The sequence below is a fragment of the Hyperolius riggenbachi genome, chromosome 5, assembly GCF_040937935.1.
Source record: "Hyperolius riggenbachi isolate aHypRig1 chromosome 5, aHypRig1.pri, whole genome shotgun sequence".
Lineage (NCBI taxonomy): Eukaryota > Metazoa > Chordata > Amphibia > Anura > Hyperoliidae > Hyperolius > Hyperolius riggenbachi.
In genome coordinates this window covers 10850902-10874149 of record NC_090650.1, presented here as the reverse complement: position 1 = coordinate 10874149, position 23248 = coordinate 10850902, and the positions used below count along the sequence as shown (strand labels likewise).

At 46.1% G+C, this 23248-nt stretch overlaps 1 protein-coding gene across 1 annotated transcript in view; it reads left to right on the top strand.

Annotated features, from left to right (window-relative positions):
- THSD7A (thrombospondin type 1 domain containing 7A) overlaps nt 1-23248 on the top strand; it is a 570344-nt gene that overhangs the window by 361989 nt on the left and 185107 nt on the right. The window contains exon 4 of the mRNA XM_068235085.1: nt 21514-22345. Coding sequence (XP_068091186.1) covers nt 21514-22345 — 832 coding nt within the window. The remainder of the gene's footprint in view (nt 1-21513; nt 22346-23248) is intronic.

Here is a 23248-nt window from a genome sequence, read left to right as displayed (position 1 = left end):
GGGATATATTTATAAAGCGTAGGGGGTTTGGTAGGTCGATCAGGCAGCACGGATCTGCCTGTCTTCTCCACCGCCTTCCACCAAAATCAGCAGACTTTATATGCAGTGGTGGGTCCAGCTTCAAATTTGTGGTGGGGCATAAAGAGATGGCTGGCTGGTGGAGCCCATTTAAGTGATCAAAATCGCTGTTTGTATGACGAGTTTTAGATATTTTTGTTCAGCTCAGGTGATATAATTAAGGCTATTTCAGCAGTTATAAGAACCAAATGTTAACATCACAAACAGAACTCAGAGACTTTTGAGCAGAGCACGTTGACCCAAATGATGGTGCTATTATGGTGCTAGTTTGCTGCCATGCTTTAATCCTCACTTTGCTGGCAAGCTGCTCCTGTGTGGACACATCACAGACAAATCATTCCAGCCCCCAGTCTGTGTCTCACGACTCTACAAGCAAGGGGAGAGGAAGAGGCAGGAGGGAGAGAAACACTGTGTGTAATTCCTTATCTAGCTAAGATTAAGCTAATGTAAAATGTACCAGAAATGGTACGCTGGCCCGTATTTATACTTGCCTGAGGATTCCTTCAGCCCCATGAGCAAGAGTGGCTTCACTCACCCTCCTCTTTGGCCCCTCCATCTTGGCACTACGACTCCCGGTAATCCAGTCAGTCGCCGCCAGTCGTCGGTTTCTGTGCATGCGTGGCTCAGCTGCGCTCATGCCTCCGCCATGCTCCTGTCCCCTGGATCCTTCAGTGCCTGCACAAGACTACTGAACGCTCCAGGGGATGGGAGAGTGATGAGGGGTGCGTATGCGGCCAAGCCGCTCATGCCCAGAAGTGGGCATCCAGCTGGATTAACGGTAAGCATGCCACAAGATCAGAGGGACCGAAGAGGATGGCGAGGGAGGACACAGTGCTCATGGGGCTGGACGAAGACCCAGGTAAGTATAAATAAGCGCTAGTGAACCATCTCATGTTCACTTTAACACCTACGTAAGCTAATGCTGACATGGAGAGTTTTTTACAGACTGTATCCTGTTCACTGAACGCTGCGGTAGCCTAGAAGAACTTTATGTTACTGAAGTAGGGGGCACTCAGAGGGAGACAGAAATTTCCGGGGGGGGGGGGGGGGGGGGGGATGGGATGGCTGGCTCTATGGGATCCATCATTTTAGGTAAGTATATAACTTTTGTTTTTTTGGGGTAGCTACAACTGTTATCTAACCCTTCAGCAGCCAATTTATTTAAAGGCTTGCAAGTGCTCCAGTCCAATTTATTTTTAGAACATTTTTTATTTCTTATTTGTTACATTTCTCTGCTTCTAATTAGTACTGCTGTAATGTGTATTTATGGCCATTTGTCACTAGGGGGCAGTGTGAGACAATAACAGAGAACTTCTGCTTTCAGTTTCTACATTTTCTGCTAGCAGAGAGAGCTCAAAGCATTCCAAATTATTTACAAAAGCAGTGCACTTATTTCAAACGAGATAACTCTGTTGAAGCTGCTTATGGGTTAAGGGAGAAGTTAAAGAGGCACGAGAGAGTACATCAATCTCCTCTTGCAAGCTCAAGCCTTGCATAGGTTATGTCAGTTGTCATGACGTCTGCACTCTGCTCATGTGCATAACAGCTGGCACAGGTCCCGGCGCATGCGTCCTGTATATCGTGCACGCTGCACATGCGCACCACTTGAATGGCCTGACTTGTGGGGTGCAGGCGCACTCGAGAACACACCAGAAGATTTTACCTTCCCCCTCTGACCACCGCAGTGCATTTCAGCTCCGCAGAAAGCGGAAATATATTCTGAAAAAAGCAATTATCTTCACAAAAATTCAATGCGCAAGGTAAAAGCAAAGTCACAATTTTATCTATCATCTACTGTTCACTGTAAAGCGGTCTTTATGTTCTGCGTTATATAGAATACCATCTGTGGTTCCAGGCTTTTTAATGCAAATGATGTGATATATCTGAGATTAACAAACTTCACAGGAAAGCCGCCATCCTGAGGGAACCGTATTTGCTGGGTAGACAAATCCCGGGATGTCATTTATTCTACACAGTCAGACGGTTTTTCTGCGTCCGACAGCAAGACAAAGTATTTATAACACGATTTTCACTCCAACAAATATTTCCGAATAACACAGCACACTGAATACACCGATGGCCAGGAGGACAATCCCGAAAAGTCCCGACCAATCGCGCAGCTGCTTCCTGTCCTCTCACAGGATGGAATTCTATCTCCCTTATGTAAACAATACACTGACAAGGAATGACTTGCTTATGAGAAAGAAATACTTAAGATAATAGGGAGAGATCACCATGTGGACAGACAGGAAAGGCACAGAATTTTCCAAGCTTCTGTGCACAGTGCTGACATCATCAACAAGATGGCAGAGTTCACGTAGAGATTTTACCAAGCCGTACTGTAATGAGCATATCTGCAGGGCACAGACTTCCTGTATCGATCAAAACAATAAACACATGGATAAGCTTAAAGAGGAACTCCGGTGAAAATAATGTAATAAAAATAAGTGCTTCAATTTTACAATAATGATGTATAAATGATTTAGTCAATGTTTGCCCATTGTAAAATCTTTTAAATCCCTGATTTATATTATATGATGAAAAAGTTGTTTCAAGGGGTCAAACACCTGGACTGTGGCATGCCGGAGGGGGATCCATGCTAAAAGTACCAACAAAAATTACGGAGTTGACACAAAGTCGGGCTTTAATCCCTAAAGGGCAGAAATCACATTATGCACAGTTCTGGGTGTCAGTGGGCTGTGGAGTGTCACACACAAAAAACACAGGAGACCGATGTGCTAGCCCTTAAAAGGGCTGTTTGGGGTGATTTCACAGCAAGTAAGGAACAAGAACACAGGCCTAGCTAATGCTTTCCCTACCTATCTGCAGCAAGTCTGACCCTGCTCTCACTAACAGTCTAGCATAATTGCCTCCGCACCAATGGTTGTAGACGTGCAACAATCCCCTCTGGAGTCCCAAGATCCTGTCATTCACACCATACGATTTGCACCATCTAATATCGGTTCTTTATTAGGCTTTTCTTAAAAAGATCACAACATCTTAAAATTACATCTGTGGGTAAGTGAAAGATGACGCACAGGCGTTTCGGGCCATTCTCGGTCCTTTTTCAAATCAGGACAGACCAAAACTGATGTTCAACTGCTTTCCAAACAGTATATATAGCCCACAACAGGACCATATAGGTGACTGCTCATTAACATATATGCATATTCATGTAACAACTTCCACCAATCAGATTTCACAACACAGTATTCATCACTACCCATAAAGGATATATAAATTACACAGAGCGGAGACTGCTTAGTAATACACACAGGGCCTGATCCACAAAGCGGTGCAAACTGTTTGCACGCCAGTGAAAAGCCCTTTATCACGCCTAAACTCAGTTTAGGCGTGATAAGAAGAAACTCGCGCAAAGTTTTGCGCGCGCAGTTGCGCAGCGTACAGCGCGATGCACGGGGCGCGCGTGATGCGCCCATTAAACCCTGTGGGCGCTGCGCGGTATTGCTCAAACTTTGCGCGCGGGACTTTGCGCGCGATAAAAAGCACAAAGCGGTGCTAACTCAGCGGTGCAAAGGTTAACACACCTAAAGTCTTTTAGGCGTGATAACTGAGTTATCACCGCTTTGTGAATCAGGCCCATAGACAGATATATCAGCGAGCCTTCATAGGCCTGGCATTATATAACAGGAAAAAACGACAGTTAAAACTAATCGTATCCAAAAAATATTTCAACCAATCAAAAATAGGCCTACCACGTCCGCCTAAGGACTTCAAAGTCTACTCGCCAATAAGAGGAGAGTCTGCAAGTCAGAGGCCGCCGCCCATCATTCAGTGCCACTGTGCAGCTCGCCCCTTACAAGACGTCAAAGCGGCCAGTGGCCAATAGAGGAAAAGCCGACAACGTCCGCAGCTCAAGCTGCAGGAGGCCGTCATCTGTAGAGCACACCGCCCATCGCAAGACATCAGAATGTCTTACCACCAATCAGATAAACGTCGACAATGTCCGCAAGTAAGGCTGCGGGGACCACGTGAACTGAACATTCCGCATCACATGGCCTCGCTAGCCAATCCTGATGCAGTAAACGTCCGCTGTAATGTCAGATATTGCAGCCCGGAAGCAGCCTTCCTCACTGAGTATTGCGCATGCTCAGTGGGAAGTTAGACATTATTTACCTGAAATATCTCCGCTTCCGCACCATGTACACTCCCGAAATTTTCAGGGGAGGGAGGGGACCCCCAGATCTAGCTCTGTGTCGAATTGCAGCCCCCTAGCCCCTCTAGTTCCCGAGATAGGTTTGCTGCAATCAGTCTCGGGAACCAGCGGGGCTCGGGGGCTGCAATTCGGCACAGAGCTAGATCTGGGGGTCCCCTCCCTCCCCTGAAAATTTCGGGGGTGTACGTGGTGCGGAAGCGGAGATATTTATGACGTTTTACGTGGCTGCACAATGTAATGGGGCGCAGGCTCCAACTGCGCATGCGGGGCTGCAAAACGTGCAGGGCTGCAATTTCTGACATCACACCGCCTCTACATGTAAATATATTACGTAAGCACCGAGCAGTGAATATAAATTAGCCATGCGGGGACCACGCGATCGGAACACTCCGCATCACGTGGCCCCGCTGGCCAATCCTGATGCAGTAAACATCCGCCGCTACATGTAAACATAATACGTAAGCGCCGGGCAGTGAATATTAATTAGCCATGTGGCCAATAACTCACACGGACTCCCCTCACTTCCCTCCTTTCGTATACCGCATCTGGGGGCACAGGACCGGCAATGGACCCCAGGCAAAACGCAAATTTAACAACCAAAATACCATAATGTCAAACAAGAGTAGATATATACTATATTATAATAACCTTACATAACGGAGGTCCAATGCACCAAGCATCCCCACATTGTAGCATCACCTAATGGAAACAGAACATGAATAGCATAATTAAATCAAAGTTAGTAAATCTTAGTCCCTATTCAGACCCTTCGATTCAAGGGTGTCAAGTTTATTAATATATATAGGATAGGATAGGATAGGATAATCAGCGGTGAACATCGATGGCGTTTTGGCGTTTGTTTTCTTTTGCAGCGCTGGCGTCCTCTGTTTACTACTCAGCCTCTCCCGGCCTCTAAGTAGAAAGTTAGTTATTGTCACACAAGTGGCGGGTGGCCTCCATCTACAAAGCTGGCCTGGGCCTCCCCCTGCGAGGCCAGAAAAGGCTGCTGAGGCCTCTATACAATGAGACGTGTAATCCCCCGATAGGGAGGCTGTCGCTCCTTTCTCTGTAGTTTGTGTTTTTCCTCCGAGTTGAATTGTCCTCCCTGCTGCTTCTTGTAATGAGAGTTCAGTGAACTGTTCCGCTTTCCCCATATTGGTTGTGGCTGCGGATAATGACCGCCAACGTTATTGTCCTTTTCCCCGACTCCCCCGCTGGAGAACGCTGCGGCTGCACTGCGCACAGATTAAAGGAAAACTCCGCCAGTGCTATCTGACTATAAACCTCCCACAAAAATAATGGCTTATGAAGGCTTTGAGGTGGAAGAACACCTGAGAACATACATTCTCTTTTTTTAAAACACACATGAAAGGAGAGGTATAGGGTGGCTGCCATATTATTTCCTGTTAAACAATACCAGTTGCCTGGAAGTACCGCTAATTTCTTTGGTTGCAGTATTAGCTGAATCACACACCTGAAACAAGCATGCAGCTCATCCAAAAGAGTGATTTTCCTTGGGCTAGCATAAACTGTTCTGCCCTTTAATAATAGTTGTCCGCTCCAGGTTCTGTTCCCAATACTGGGTGGTGCCAGTCATCTGGTTGTAAAAAGACACAAAGAGAGAAGGAAGCTCTCCTATGGTGTGTTAACTCTTATTTAATATCAATGACACACAGTAAAAATTGCACTTACACTGTGCGTGGAAGTAATACCCGTGTATGAGGCCGCCAGCGAGTCCTCTCCACCTCCTGAGCCTGGCCAGAGCTAACAGGGACCGTGCGCGATGGTAGCAGGTTCAGGGAGACAACCGCCGGTAGAGTCTCGTCACGGCAAGCCGTCTGACGTCACAATGCGTTTTGGCATTTGGCCACGCCTTCTTCAGGTGACGGGGCAGCATGACGGCTGGGTTTATAAACGATCGCTGATTGGGCTAAATTCCACCCACTAGAACGGTATAAAACTGCTGGGATTTTCAATCCTGCAGTAAGCGTTAAAAATAACGTTCAATTGAAAAAATAAAATCAATTTATGATGTGGATGCAATAAAAAAGTATATAAAAAAGTTTATTAAAAAACTTATATATTAGGAAGGAAATTATTTAATCAACCAATGACTGAACGTCATCCCATTCAGTAGCTGATACCCTCCTTTACCAAAATAAATCTTTACATTTTCTCCAAAAGACCACCAGGGGGCTCTGTATGTCTGATCTTGTTCTGGTGAAACCCCTCCCACAGAGTGATGTCAGGACTGACAGTTTGCTGTCTGAGCCTTGTTGCATTGTGGGAAATAACAGCTGTTTCCAACTCCCAAGCAACCAGTATTTCCTCTGTGCATAAGTATTTCTATTAAGAAAAAAACTTTTAAGCCTATCACATTGTTAGGGGGTGTGGTTATAGATTATGGCAGTTGGTGTGCTGTCTGTTTTTTTTAATGTTTGCCAGTAGTAAAGATGATGCCCTGCAGGCTGATTGTGGATCAAACAATATGAACAGATTGCATGGTGAATATCAGTCATTTCCTGATCTCTCTTCTTATTTTTTTAACTTCTCACTTTGCAATGTATTGATTTTTTTTTTTTACTCTTATTGCTAAAGTTCTTCTTTAAAGGGGGGCTGCGTGGCCCTGCTCGCTCCCGCGTCATCTGAAGCTTACTGCGCAGGCACAGTATAAGAAAACTTCACACTGTAAGTAAGCTTCCGAGGACGCAAATGGCAGCGTGCATTATTCGGCTATGTCAGACGAATAATGCCCGGTGCCAGCGGCGGGGAACGGCGGATCGGAGGAGGACGGCGTGGGACATTACTGCTACAAGGTGCTGATAGAAGCGCCAGGTAAGTGGCGTTTTTTATCCTCAGGTTCCCCCCACAGAACCCCTTTAAAGGATACCTGAAGTAACATGTGAAAAAATGAGATAGACATGGGTATGTACAGTGCCTAGCACACAAATAACTAGGCTGTGTTCCTTTTTTCTTTCTCGGTCTGAAAGAGTTAAATATCAGGTATGCAAGTGGCTGACTCAGTCCTGACTCAGACAGGAAGTGACAACAGTGTGACCCTCACTGATATGAAATTTCAACTATAAAACACTTTCCTAGCAGAAAATGGCTTCTGAGATCAAGAAAGAGGTAAAAAAGAGGAATTTCTTATCAGTGAGGGTCACACTGTAGTCACTTCCTGTCTGGGTTAGGACTGAGTCAGCCACTTACATACCTGATATTTAACTCTTTCAGGCAGGGAAAGAAAAATAGGAACACAGCCTAGTAATTTGTGTGCTAGGCACTGTACAAACACATCTCTCTCACCATGTCACATGTCACTTCGGGTATCCTTTAAACTGTGAAGCAATAATAATGTCATTTTTGGGTAATAATTACCTCTCCTCTTTTTGTGGTAATCTTTGTTTCACATTGGGGGAGGAGGGGGTTTGGCTGCGCTGTTTTGGCAAGCCTTTCCTGATTGGCTGTCTTTGTGGAGCACCCGTTTGTAGGAGACTCTGAAAGGCAGCTGTACAGAGAGGAGCTGGAACAGTGGAGCGGAGAGAGGGGTTATTATATGAAAGTGCGGCAGTATGACGGCAGATGAAGCAGAGCCAGGGAACAGAGACTTTGATGTGAACTTCAGTGGAGGCTGCGTCTTTGATGTCGGCTTCAAACTGTTCCCGTCTCCCTGGTGAGCAATTTGAAATGTAGAATTATCGACTTATTGGCAAGTTGCAGCAGCAATTTTTTCCAAGCGAGTTTGGATGACAATAAATCTTGCCTGGCGCGTGGGTTGGTTGTGTGAGGAAAACAAAGGCGACTCTGACACCCCTCTGTAATCGGCACGTGGCGCGGGAGCGGGCGCCGCACGGAGGAGTGTTGTGGGGATCAGTATCTAGAGCGGTGTATTGCAGGGGGATGTTTCTTCCACCATGTCTCCTGGTAACACTTTGAAGAGGTCCACCCTTCACGTGACCACTTCTGCAGTCCTGGCACTCATGGGACTGTAGACAACACAATTACTTAAAGGACCACTCCCGCGAATCAATAAATTTTTAACCATCTAACAGTAGATATATATAGTATATATGAGCCTTGCTGTGTATTTTTTTTTTTTTTTGTGATGTCCCTTTAATTTACTGTTTGTCACTGAAATCGGAGTCCGTCAGTCCATTGCATAACGTTGACGGACTTTTGTATCAACATAAACATTGCAGGGGGAGCCTTTGCAGGGTTTGGTAAAAAAAAAGACAGATGGTTTAGCCCTGAAATCCCAACGTTGAATATTATTGTGCTCGTGCTTACCCCCCAGTAGTAGCCGTTACTCTGAAGGACCCCCCCGCACTCAGGCATCCCGCAGGCTTTTAGGGAGGCAGCTGGCAGCGCAGACTTTGCTGCGCAATGAGCCGCTCTCCCTCTACCTTGATTCGCTTGCGAGTCTGCCAATGATGACGTCACGTGGAGCCGGAGCTGAGGGACTCTGCGGTAGTGGAGTCAGTATGGGCTTCCCTCTGTGTATCGCCGTGGGTCACGTCCTTATAAGCGCAGAGCTGCACTTTCTGTCAGTACAGCAGAGCGCGCTCTGCTGTAGATGGTTAAAAATGTATTGATTCGCGGGAGTGGTCCTTTAACTAATACTTGACACAAATAAAACCATTGTTTTTTGGTGCATAAAAAGGCCGTGGCCATCTTTATTGGTTTCAACTTAAAACTTAAAGAGGTCCAAATAACTTTATTAAACTTAAATAAATAATTAATAAATAACCAACACTCCAGGATAAGTCCACCATTACAGTTCAGACCCACTTAGTACATATTATTAAACCGCAAGGACCCCTTCACGTAGACCAATAAAGCTTGACCACGACGAATCTCTTCTTGATCGGGTGGGGAGCTTGTCCCATCCACGCTGGAACATAAGGCAAAATACAGCTGAGCAGCACCTTCTTATATACCCTTAAAACCCCCCTGATTGGCTGTTGCAACAAAGTTTAGGCCTAGCAACACCTGGCAGGTTCTACCTTACACCTACAGCGACCAATCCCAACTAAGCCTACATTTTTCTCCCTCACTACCTAGGAGAAAGATAGACAGCCAATCAGGGGGTTAGTTGCCTCAGCCATAGAGGCTATAGCAAACACCTCACAGCAATGTTAAATGTAGTCTGTCATATCCCATACCTGAAACTATTAGTCCCTATGGTTGTCACATTCCCATGAGGGGCCTGCTTTATAAATACGGCCCTGTACATTCCTTTTGCAGATGTTGCCGTGAAAACTATTCACTTTGGTCACAGATATCTCCCTGGACCTGTCTATGGTAGTTTGCAGAACTCATGTTACCTGTGAAGGAAATCCTTGATTAATCAATGTCATATCAATCACCAGGCCCGGATTTACATCACATGAGCCTATAGGCATAGATATCTTGGCACCCTAGACTCCGCCCTCCACAAACCCCCCACCGAACTGCACTGCAAGTGTGCTGGCTGGCCCAGCATTCACCTACCTCCTACTTCCACTGCCCGGCATAGGTAGCCACAGGAACCCCTTAGTATTAGGTAACAACCAAGAAGTACCCTTAGTATTAAGTAGCTTGAGGTGCCCCCAAGTATTAGGTAGCTAGAGGAACCTCAGTATTAGGTAGCTAGAGATGCCCTCGGCTGAAGGGAGATCTCATCAGTGGAATGCAGAAAGCCGGGTGAGTAACCTCTCATTTATGCTCTGCTCGGGACTCTTTATAGGGAAGGAGAGATGGAGGCACTAGGGAGTGAGCCGCCGTTCCATCATCAGGCGCCTGTAGGCATGAGCCTACAGTGCCTTATGGTAAATCCAGCCGTGTCAATCACTTTCAGTGTCAGTAGCCCAGGTCCTGCCCACTTCCTGTACCATAGACTGCCATCACTGTTTCTGCAGTCTTCCCAGAGTGTTTGTCTGTGCCACGCCCCTACCTGGTTGTGTAAACGGCGGGATGATGCAATCCATGCAGCGGTAGCCTGGGGCATAATGAAAGCCCCTGCAATGGTCCTATACATAATGTAAAATGACAGTGGAGAGTTATACATTACCTGCTCCCGGCTCCGATGCAGGTGCTCTTTGCTTCTTGTTCAGTTTACAAGTGCTGTGCAGACAGCCAATCACCATACAGCTCCCGTCTGTGTCACATGACATTCGGAGACTGGAGCCACAAGGTGATTGGCTGGCTACACGCCATTGAAAATGGAGGAGGAAGTGAAGTGTATCACCACCTGGAGCAAGTATGTATAATGCTCCCCTTCCGCTTTGCATTATATACGGGACTGAGCCCCCCAACTCCTGCCCACCCTCCTTCCTCATGATAGAGGTTCGGAGGGCAACAGATGTGACCTCATTCCTAAATGTAACCTTAAAGTGTACCAGAGCTCAGTAAAATAAAAAGATTTACACATACCTGGGGCTTCCTCCAGCCCCATAAGCTCCGATCGCTCCCACGCCGCCGTCCTCCGATGTCTACAGCGCCGGTACCGGGTCCCGTCACTTCTGTCAGTCGGAGCCACTCTTGCGTAAGAGTAGTGCGCCCTCTACGTATCTCTCCAGCAGCTGATGGAGATATACGCAAAGAGAGCACTTCTCCTGCGTAGACTGGTTCCGACTGACGGAAGTACGGGGACCCGGTACCGGCGCTGTAGATATCGGAGGACGGCGGCGTGGGAGTGATTGGAGCGGATGGGGCTGGAGGAGGCCCCAGGTATGTATAAATCTTTTTATTTTACTGAGCTCTGAGCCCCTTTAAGCAAAAGGTATATGCCATATTTATTTCCTTTTAACCACCCTGGCGGTAAGCCCGACACAGTGGCAGGCTAGCCGCCGCAGGGGATCGCATCGCCCCGGGAGGATTTTTTTTAAATAAAATGAGTTACATATTGTCAAGCTAGCTAGCTAACTATGGTGCCCAAGTCCCTCCGGTCCCCTCGAAGCGCCCCCGATCACCTCCGGTATACATACCCCCCAGGGATCCCGCGATGGCGCAGCCTCCCAATCAGAACCCGGCTTCGCTATGGGGAGGATCGGAACTGCGCATGACGTCATGTCCGATCGTCGCCATAGCGACGAGTGATGCTATTTGGGAAGCTGCGGCTCTCCTGGGATCGGGGACGGGTGAGTGTTGCCGGCGGCAATCGGGGGGGGGGGGGTCAGACCGGTGCCGGGGAACTTGGGCAACATAGTTAGCTAGCCTAGTGCTAGCTAACATACAAAAAAAAAGTTTAATTAAAAAAATCCCTCCCAGGGATGCAGCCACTTAAACTGTGTACCGCCAGGGAGGTTAAACAACAGCATTTGCCGGACAGTTCTACTAATCTCCTTGGCTCCAGTAGTGTCTGAGCTGTGAGGCCTGAGAAGCAGAGGCCTGAGCAGCACAGGGCTGTGTGTGAGCTGCGAGGCCTGAGCAGCAGAGTGCAGAGAGCAGAGCTGTGCGTGAGCTGTGAGGCATCAGCAGCAGAGTGCAGAGAGGAAGGCTGTGTTTGAGCAGTAAGGCCTGAGCAGCAGAGTGCAGAGAGAAGGGCTGTGTGAGAGGCCTGAGCAGCAGAGTGCAGAGAGGAGGGCTGTGTGTGAGGCCTGAGCAGCAGAGTGCAGAGAGGAGGGCAGAGTGTGAGCTGTGAGGCCTGAGCAGCAGAGTGCAGAGAGAAGGGCTGTGTGTGAGGCCAGAGTGCAGAGAGGAGGGCAGAGTGTGAGCTGTGAGGCCTGAGCAGCAGAGTGCAGAGAGAAGGGCTGTGTGTGAGGCCAGAGTGCAGAGAAGAGGGCTTTGTGTGAGCTGTGAGGCCTGAGCAGCAGAGTGCAGAGAAGAGGGCTGTGTGTGAGCTGTGAGGCCTGAACAGCAGAGTGCAGAGAAGAGGGCTGTGTGTGAACTGTGAGGCCTGAGCAGCATAGTACAGAGAGGAAGGCTGTGTGTGAGCAGTAAGGCCTTAGCAGCATAGTACAGAGAGGAGGGCTGTGTGTGAGCAGTAAGGCCTGAGCAGCAGAGTGCAGAGAGGAGGGCTGTGTGAGAGGCCTGAGCAGCATAGTACAGAGAGGAAGGCTGTGTGTGAGCAGTAAGGCCTGAGCAGCAGAGTGCAGAGAGGAGGGCTGTGTGTGAGCAGTAAGGCCTGAGCAGCAGAGTGCAGAGAGGAGGGCTGTGTGTGAGCTGTGAGGCCTGAGCAGCAGAGTGCAGAGAGGAGGGCTGTGTGTGAGCTGTGAGGCCTGAGCAGCAGAGTGCAAAGAGGAGGGCTGTATGTGAGCTGTGAGGCCTGAGCAGCAGAGCGCAGAGAGGAGGGCTATGTGTGAGGCCTGAGCAGCAGAGTGCAGAGAGGAGGGCTGTGTGTGAGCTGTGAGGCCTGAGCAGCAGAGTACAGAGAGGAGGGCTGAGTGTGAGTTGCTAGGCCTGAGCAGCAGAGTGCAGAGAGGTGAGCTGTGTGTGAGCTGTGAGGCCTGAGCAGCAGAGCGCAAAGAGGAGGGCTGAGTTTGAGCTGCTAGGCCTGAGCAGCAGACTTCACTGGTAATGTGGGGGAGGGGGGAGCAAGGATTTCAGATGAGTTTCGGCCCATAATATTTTTCTGTTGCCTACATTTGTTTCTACAGTTAAATCAACCTATATTTAAAGAGAAACTCCAACCAAGAATTTAACTTTATCCCAATCAGTAGCTGATACCCCCTTTTACATGAGAAATAGAATGCTTTTCATAAACAGACCATCAGGGGGCGCTGTGTGACTGATTTTGTGCTGAAACCCCTCCCACAAGAAGCACTGAGTACCGCAGTACTCTGGGCAAACTGCCACAATGTAACAATGTTCACAGACAGGAAATGGCTGTTTACAGCTGTCTGTAACAGCCAGAACAGCTAGAAACTGCTACATACAAAAGTTTTTTTACACTTGCGCTCAACAGTATAGTGTTGGCCCTTTAAATGTACCCTCGGTGCAGCTCTCTTGTGCTGGATGGAGCCAGTCACTAGTAAACACAAGAAGGTAGGAGGAGACAGAGAGCGCTCCGATGGTGCATTACCACAGATATGTCTTTTAAACACGCAACAATATATGCACTTACAATATATAAAATGATACTGCGCCTTGCATAGCCCGTCAGCTGGTCGCCTAAATACATTCCAGCCTGGCCAGGGCTGGAGGTGTGGATCGAATCACACAGGAGCGTCCTTCTGCGGGGAGCAGTGCGCAGTGACTGCTGTCTGACGTCACTACCGGTTTCGGCGTAGATCCACGCCTTCCTCAGGTGACGCTAGACTCAGACAGACCTGTATACATAGTTTCCCTCATGTGGCAACGGTTGCTACGGGGCGGGACTAAAATTGAACAAACTTTATTAGAACAATTTAAAAAGCAGACAACCTCCGCTGTTATATAGGCTATTGCCAGATTCCGTGTGGATACGGATATTCGTAAATTAAAAGGCTGACACCTCTGCAGTTTGCGGACTGTAGCCAAATTCCGTGTAGATGTAAGCATAACAAATTCAGAAGCTGACAACCTCCGCAGTTATGCGGACTGTTGCCAGATTCCATATAAATTAAATAATAAAATAGGGACTGTTAAACTTTAAGTCCCAAGGGTCTAATCTAGACCATCTATATTCATTCAGTGTGTTTATTCCGTATTTTTTTGGGGCTGTATACACAACGAAGTCCAGCATTACTGGGTCTTAGAATAAGACCTTACTGCAGTCAATATGCAGATAAACTTAACAGCTACAAATAGTCCAGCCGCATGTGGGTAAACATGAAAACTGAATTTAACTAGGTGTAGAAGATTACTTACACTAAAAGATGGATTATGTCCATGTTTCTAACAAAATCATTTTGCGTATAAAATCACGTTCACAACGTGTAGATCCATCTAATGTGTGCCCTTAACGAGCTGTTTCAGTACGCTCACTGGGCGCCAGAGAAAAGTGTATTAGGTGGATCACTGGTTACTATAAAAAAGATAAAACTACATATGGGTTAAAGGAATGAATTATCTGTATAAAACCAATATTTCCAATTCCGAAATGTCTAAAAGAGTGTACCCAGACACTCAGTGAGGGCTGGTGCACACCAAAAACCGCTAGCAGATCCGCAAAATGCTAGCAGATTTTGAAAGGTTTTTTTTTCGTTTCTGCATTTTTTTCGTTTCTGCAAAATGCCTCCCGCTCTGGTGTGCACCACCCCATTGAGATACATTGACCAAGCGGATCCGCAGCCGCAAGCGGCTGCAGAAACGCTGAAAAAGCCGCTCGGTGTGCACCAGCCCTTATACACTGTTGCCGGGCCGTTCCCACTCCCTCCTCTCTCCTCCCCCTGGTACCTTACCTTACCTAGTAGGCTAGTATCCACCAACCAGCCAGTAAGTGAGGCCCCACTGATAGAGACATTTTTGAGTGCCCGTCTTTGAGCCATTACCATTGATAAAAGGCTAATTGTTGCTTTGGCATGGGTCAGACCGTTCTGGTCGAGACCCTGGCGGGTGTGTATGGAGCCTGAATAGTGGACAGGCCTGAAGACGTTTGGCCTAAACAGTCTAATTAAGATTTTGTTAGAAACATGGACATAATCCATCTTTTAGTGTAAGTAATCTTCTACACCTAGTTAAATTCAGTTTTCATGTTTACCCACATGCGGCTGGACTATTTGTAGCTGTTAAGTTTATCTGCATATTGACTGCAGTAAGGTCTTATTCTAAGACCCAGTAATGCTGGACTTCGTTGTGTATACAGCCCCAAAAAATACGGAATAAACACACTGAATGAATATAGATGGTCTAGATTAGACCCTTGGGACTTAAAGTTTAACAGTCCCTATTTTATTATTTAATTTATATGGAATCTGGCAACAGTTTGCATAACTGCGGAGGTTGTCAGCTTCTGAATTTGTTATGCTTACATCTACACGGAATTTGGCTACAGTCCGCAAACTGCAGAGGTGTCAGCCTTTTAATTTACGAATATCCGTATCCACACGGAATCTGGCAATAGCCTATATAACAGCGGAGGTTGTCTGCTTTTTAAATTGTTCTAATAAAGTTTGTTCAATTTTAGTCCCGCCCCGTAGCAACCGTTGCCACAGGAGGGAAACTATGTATACAGGTCTGTCTGAGTCTAGCGTCACCTGAGGAAGGCGTGGATCTACGCCGAAACCGGTAGTGACGTCAGACAGCAGTCACTGCGCACCGCTCCCCGCAGAAGGACGCTCCTGTGTGATTCCATCCACACCTCCAGCCCTGGCCAGGCTGGAATGTATTGAGGCGACCAGCTGACGGGCTATGCAAGGCGCAGTATCATTTTATATATTGTAAGTGCATATATTGTTGCGTGTTTAAAAGACATATCTGTGGTAATGCACCATCGGAGCGCTCTCAGAAACAGCTACATAACTTGCCCACAGTAACAATGTCACCATGTAATAAATGTCAGAATGTAAATCTGGGAGAGGAAAGATTTTACAATGAGCAAACACTGACTAAATCATTTATACATAATTATTGTAAAAATGAAGCACTTTTTTTATTACATTATTTTCACTGGAGTTCCTCTTTAAGTCTGCCTTCAGTTCGCCTGGGGGGGGGGGGGGGGGGGAGGGGGGGCAATTGGTACCGGTATATAAACCTTGTAGACGGGCGATGCCCCAGTGATATACCGCCACTCCTGGCCCTGCACTATCATTACACATCACAATATTGTTTTTTCCCTTTGTCTTGGGCTCTCCCGACCTGCGCATATTCCCCCGCCCATTCTCTGACGACTGTCAGGGCCGTTTATGTTCAGATTCATCAATTTAATTTAATTGGCATCACTCGGCTTTGGAAAACGCAATTAGAGCCGTTGTACCTTTCTGTCATTATTTTACCACACTGGAGAGTTCTTTCTTTCAGGCCGGATCGCATCGTCAGGATTTGCGCAAGAAAATCATGTTAATTAGCTGCACGCAGTTTCTTCTTTTTGTCCAAGGTGCATCTAACGATAAGTGGGGACGACAACGCTAGTTATCAGAATCGTTGCTTTTGGATCACACAATGCGATTATACTGCGGATTTTGTCTTAAAGTGAACCCGACATGAAAATAAACTGATCAGATTAATAATTGTATTTATCCTGCTCCTAAAAATTACTTCTTTAGATATATCATGGTTTCACAAAGTAGATTGAATGGTTTGTTTTCTCTGCTCAGTAGCAGTCTATTAAGTGTCCCTAAATGAAAATACATGAACTATTGACCTTTTTTTTTTTTTATCTCTCCCTGCCCTCAGAAGTTGTATTCTGACAAACTTTTGTGGCTGTAATCTGCTTATTAGTGATATTCACTATATCCCCGACAAGCTACCGACACGACAGAAGCTGTCACTTGCATGCCTAAAAATTAACTCTTTCAGGCAGTCAAATAAAACAAGTAAAACAGCCTGGTTATTAATATGTTTGGCGCTGTACATACACATGCTTATCTCATCATGTCACGTCGCCTTCGTGTACACTTTTAAGTATTTGCCTCAGAATTGTTTTTGTTTACATATTTTGCATTTCGCCGCCGTTGGCGCGTTTGTCCAGCAGATCCTCCAGCTGTTTTTGGAAGGTGGTGGACTGGATCCCGTGCGTCGTACTCGCTTGGAGTGCGGTTAATACAGCCGTGATCTTGTTATTGGCGAGAGGTCGATGAGAGATAAATCGAGGAGTAATCTGGCTTCCGTAGACGGGAATTGCGTTTGTACGCGGCGTATATTTATTTAGTAGGTGTGCTGAAAGTCTTTGAAGCGGCGGTTTTAAATGTAATCACCGCGGAACACCAAAGGAGTTTTTTTATGGGCTTAATCTGTCTTCCCCAGCTGGCAGCACAGAAACACACATGCATAAAACAGAATAAATTATTCCTGGAAGACTAGGCTTCTTATATTGGATAGATATATAATTAAATGATTTGTAGGTGAATATTAACGTTTTCATCTGGAGTAGGAATAATGAGGAGGCGAGGCCTGCTTCTCAGAAAGCTCTCCGAAACGTAACTCCCCCCCCCCCCCCTTCCTTCTTTACAAGGGAAAAAAGAAAGAAATTCTGTCCTCCTTGACTTCATCTATGCTGCAGTAACTTTTTTATATTATTTTTCAATTTATGGCGATAGTTAGAAAGAAAGGAAGGGAAAAGGTCTTTTTTGCTCACAGACTTAAAGGAAAACTTAACTGAGAGGGATATGGATCTTTCCTTTTAAACAATACCAGTTGCCTGTCAGTCCTGCTGATCTCTTTAGCTGCAGTAGTGGCTGAATCACACCCTGAAACCAGCATGCAGCTAATACAGTCTAATTTCAGTCAGAGCACCTGATCTGCATGCTTGTTCAGGGGCTGTGGCTAAAAGTATTAGAGACACAGGATCAGCAGGCGATTCAGGCAACTGGTATTATTTTAAAAGGATAAATCCATATCCTTCTCAATTTAGGTTCCCTTTAAAGAGACACTGAAGCGGAAAAAAAAAAAAATATGATATTATGATTTGTATGTGTAGTACAGCTAAGAAATAAAACATTAAGATCAGATATATCAGTCTAATTGTTTCCAGTACAGGAAGAGTTAAGAAACTCCAGTTGTTATCTCTATACAAAAAAGCAATTATCAACATTGGAGTATCAACAAGATTATTACCTAAACTGCAGTATACTGAACCAACCACAAGATGTCACTGTGTGTAAAATACAATGGTTATATTTATGTGATTGTCATTTCCTGTTTTCACTGTGCTCCTCTCTGTTCTAAGCTGCACTTCCTGCTGGTTGTGTATGATATATGTCTGCATGTTTTACCTCAGTAAAGAGTTCTAACGTGTTATACCAGGTGACTATCTGCATGTGTACAAAATACTAAGCTCCAACAAAAGGAAAGAGTGATATGGAGGCTGCCATATTTATTTTCTTTTAAGCGATACCAGTTGGCAGTTGCCTGGCAGCCCTGTTGATCCTCTGCCTCTAATACTTTTAGCCACAGACCCTGAACAAGCATGCAGCAGATCAGGTGTTTCTGACATTATTGTCAGATCTGACTGGATTAGCTGCATACATGTTTCTGGTGAGATTCAGACACTACTGCAGCCAAATAGATCAGCAGGGCTGCCAGGCAACTGGTATTGTTTAACAGGAAACAAATATGGCAGCCTCCATATCATTTTCGCCTCAGGTTCACTTTTAATAGGAACTTAATGATAGTTGTAGGGGGAAATATAATTCAAGACATTGCAAAGTAACAAGATAGATCAAGAAATGATTGACACACGCCGTGTAATTCGTTCATGGTGTTTGATCCACTGTGAGCCTGCTGGTCATCATCTTTACTGCTGGCCAAGCCCATTTTTAGCCATAGGCAGGACAGGCAGAATCCTGGAGTTGCTTGAGGGGGCACCAAGGACCTATTGTTAGCAGACAGTGCTCTATGGAATTCCTATACACAACCCACAAAACGTAACTGTCAGCCATAAAGTCAAATTACATTTACCCACTGCTCTGTGTTTATTATGTAGTCTACAACCTGGCCCTGCATTGCAAGCTTTCCAATATAATCATGAATGTTTCTGCTGTAATAAATCTTAGGGAAAGAGAAGGGAAATACATCTCACCCCTCTGCAACAGCTGCTGAAATCCGATCTATTCTCCTGTCTGGTTTACCTGGGACAGAGCTTACAGAAGCATGATCAAATACATTTGTTTGGTTTGGAAGGTCATAGAGGAGTGTGTTCTGTTCAAGACAACTGCGGCCATGCAATTTTTAAGACAATTTAGGTGCCAACATGCATTTTTTTTTTAAATCTCAGATACACTTTATTTGCCTTAAAGCAGTGTAGAAGGTTAATTAAAGTAGAAAACTCTTGGAAACTATGCATATACTTACAATAACTTTAGATCAAAGTTGTGTTCCCCTAACTGTGTATTGTAGCTAGGAAGCCTAGCAAATAATGGGGTTTACAATGCAAGGTCCTGCAGACAGGATGAACAACCACACATGTATTAGAAAAGATCCTGAATTAAAAGTACAGTGTAGATAATGTAACAATGACACCTAAAGGCTGGAGGCGGTAACACCACACTATCCTCCTATATCAAAATAAACAGCATCTTCTTCAACTGTTTTACCATGTTTATGTTGTTTATGAAAAGTATTGCATTCAAATTTCTCAAACTTCAAACACAAATTTAGAAAGGGAAAGAGATTTAGCCAATCAAAGCCACTAGCTGCCACTCAATTAACCTGCAGCTAGTTAAAGAGGACCTGTAGTCAAAATAACATAATGAATACAATTGCCTATTTTGTTTTACAACATTCAGCTATAGATTATTTAGTCAGTGTTTGCCCATTGTAAAATCTTTCCTCTCCCCGATTTACATTCTGACATTTATCACATGGCCGTGACATCTTTACTGCTGGCAGGTGATCACTGCAGAATGTTCGTTTAAGCTTTGTTCGCATTATAAATCGCCAGTGCTCTTGCAAACGCTGAGCGATTTATTCAGAGTTTTTCAAGCACTTTTCACAGCGCTTTGTGCTTAGAAAAGAGCTTTTCTAAGCGCTTTTGCAGAGTGATTTGTTTTTTCACTTCCTGACGTCAGTGAACTTTTTCACCCAGAAATGAATAAATACAATGTATTTATTCATGAAAGCGCTGGGGAAATCGCCATACAAAGCGCTTTTTCAAGCGCTTAGTGATTTCCCTATACCTTCCATTTAGCCAAAGCTCTCAGAGGATGGTACAGGCAGCGCTGCGATTTCAGTAAAATCAAAACGCACACATGTGAACACTCTCATACGGAATCATTCCACAAGCGCTTTTGGGGCGCTTTCTAAAATAGTCAGCGCTTGAAAAAATTTGTAAACGCTCATAGTGTGAATGAGCCCTTACTGAGAGTTCTAAAGCCAATGTAAAAAATCTTTGGTCTCCCAGAATGCACTGGTGGGGAAAATCCTGCATAATAAACAGCCTAGGTTAAGTCTTAGTGGGGTATAAAGCAATATATAGATATAGGAAGCATGTTTGATGCTGAAACCAGGATATTTAGCTTAAAAGTTGCTATCATGCACAATTTACTGCATTCTACTCTTTGTAATTAAAGTGAACCAGAGATGAAGCGCCCTCATGTATTTTACCATATATATCAGTGGGAACATTAGAGAAAACACCTACCCTGCTCTCTACTTCATCCTTCACTGCTCAGCCTGCTTGTTTATCAGCCCTGATAAAATCCCCGACTGAGCATTCAGTCTGGCTTTGTTCAGGAATCATTATAGCTGAGTCTGTCTTCTCTGATGTCTTTTCAAGCCCAAGCCTGCCCCCTTGTGGCTCTGCTCAGGAATCATTATAGCTGAGTCATTATAGCAAAGCCAGACTGAATGCTCAGTCAGGGATTTTATCAGGGCTGATAACAAGCAGGCTGAACAGTAAATAATGAAACAGAGAGCAGGGTAGGTGTTTTCTCTAATGTTCCCACTGATCTATATGGTAAAATACATGAGGATGCTTCGTCTCTGGTTCACTTTAAAGTTCCTTTTTAATGCAGACCTGAACTCAGAACTTCCTCTCTGCTCTAAAAGATATGGAGCAGTATAATAACCTTTAAAGAAAAACATTTTTGTTACAGCCGATGCAAATCCTGCAATAAATCTGTGGTGTGTCTACTTCCTGCTTTCATGGAAGCAGACATAGGGTTAACATCCTGTGTTTACAAATTAGCTGCTCTGCCGAGGCAGCCAGCTGACACAGCTGAGAGATCAGATTACAGTTGTGATTAGACACAAATGAGGGGGAATTCGGCTAAACTCTCTAAATACACACAGGGCACATTTCTCTCTGCTTTCCTTCTGTCCCGTGTAAGAGTTAAGATCAACTTTAAAGGGAACTTTAACTGAGAGGGATATGGATGTTTCCTTTTAAACAATACCAGTTGCCTGGCAGTCCTGCTGATCTCTCTGGCTGCAGTAGTGGCTGACTCGCACACCTGAAACAAGCATGCAGCTAATCCAGTCTGACTTCAGTCAGAGCACCTGATCTGCTGCATGCTTGTTCAGGGGCTGTGGCTGGAAGTATTAGAGACACAGGATCAGCAGGAGAGTCAGGCAACTGGTATTATTTTAAAAGGAAAAAGCCATATCCTTCTCAGTTTAGGTTCCCTTTAACTAACCAGCAGCCAGAGGCTTTGATTGGCTTGAAATCTATCTCTTCCTAGATCAACAGAGTCTTGCATATTAGAAGACTTTTCTGCCAGTTGCTATTAGGTGTATAATGACTGTTGTATGTCTGATTTCAGGACCTTGGGGCAGATGCATGGGAGACGAGTGTGGACCCGGCGGGATTCAGACGAGGGCGGTGTGGTGTGCCCACATCGAGGGCTGGACGACCCTCCCCACCAACTGCAAGCAAACCGACCGGCCGGACAACCAGCAGAACTGCTTCAGGGTGTGCGACTGGCACAAGGAGCTCTACGACTGGCAGCTGGGCAGCTGGAACCAGTGCATTCCGGTGACATCGAGGGTATCGGAGAAGCCTTCCGAGTGCACCAAGGGCGAGGAGGGCATCCAGACCCGGGAGGTGGTCTGTTTACAAAAAGCTACCGGCTCCGAGGCGGACGACAGCATCTGCGAATACTTCGAGCCTAAGCCCCGGCTAGAACAAGGGTGCCTTATCCCCTGCCCCCAGGACTGCGTGGTCTCGGACTTCTCCCCATGGTCGGAATGCTCCAAGACCTGTGGCAGCGGGCTGCAGCACCGAACGCGCCACGTGGTGGCCGTGGCCCAGTTTGGTGGCTCGGCCTGTCCCAACCTCACGGAGTTTCAGGTGTGCCAGGCCGCGTCCTGCGAGGGGGAGGAGAACATGTACAGCCTTAGCGTCGGGCCCTGGAGCTCCTGCTCCATACCGCTGTCCCGGCACGTGCGGCAAGCCGGCAAGCGAGGGAAGAACAGGGAGCGGGCGAAGGAGAGAGAGAAGGCCGTGAAGGACCCGGAGGCCCGGGAGCTGATGAAGAAAAAAAGAACCCGCAACAGGAAGAACCGCCTGGAAAACCGATACTGGGATATACAAATCGGCTACCAAACCAGAATCGTCACGTGTATGCACAAGAACGGGAAAACCGCCGCACTGAGGTAATATTAATCAATTATGTATTTTATAATGCAGCCGAAAGGTGGCTATACGTCTCTTGACTTGGCACCCGACCATCTGATTCAATATTTATCAAATCAGATGAAAATTGGTGCCACCAAGTGCATGCCCGATGGACGAGGTGATCAATTTTGGGCCGCAATTGGTCGCATGTATCGACCAGAAATGCTGAAATATGTCTGGCCGTCATGGTCGATATCTGGACGGCAAGCGGTGGACATGACGAAACAGCCAGCGCTGCCCTCCTACTGCCCCCCCGCCTCCTCCCATGTGTGCATTCAGACATTACCTGTCTTGTGTCGCAGTGCCCATCATTCGTCCAAATCCACTCCTCTTCCCTCTTCCATTAGTGATATGCAGGCCGCTGGCGCATAGCACTCGATGTCTGTCTGACATCAGCGACGTGTATACTGCGAATGGCAGAGTAGCGGATTCGGAAGATGGATGGGCAATGCGACACATGACAGGTAATGTATAAATGCACACGCGGGGGTACATTTTAAACACTAGGGGGGAAGCGTCGAGGTAGGGGATGCGGTGGACCCCACACAATTCTGGAGAGATTTCAGCATGAAATTGATCGGTAATTGGCCTGCGGCGTGTGGGCAGCCAACAGATCTCTCTCTCATCAGATTCGATCAGAGGAAGGTCGGTCTCTTGGTCTAATCTGCCCATCCCAAGGTATAGCTACCTTAAAGTGAACCAGAGACGAAGCACCCTTGTGTATTTTACCATAGAAATCAGTGGGAACATTAGAGAAAACATTTACCATGCTCTCTGTTCCATCCTCACTGCTAAAAGTGTCTGTTATCTAGCTGAGATAAGAATCCCGGAGTGAGCATTGAGTCTGGCTTTGCTATAATGACTCAGCTATAATGATTCCT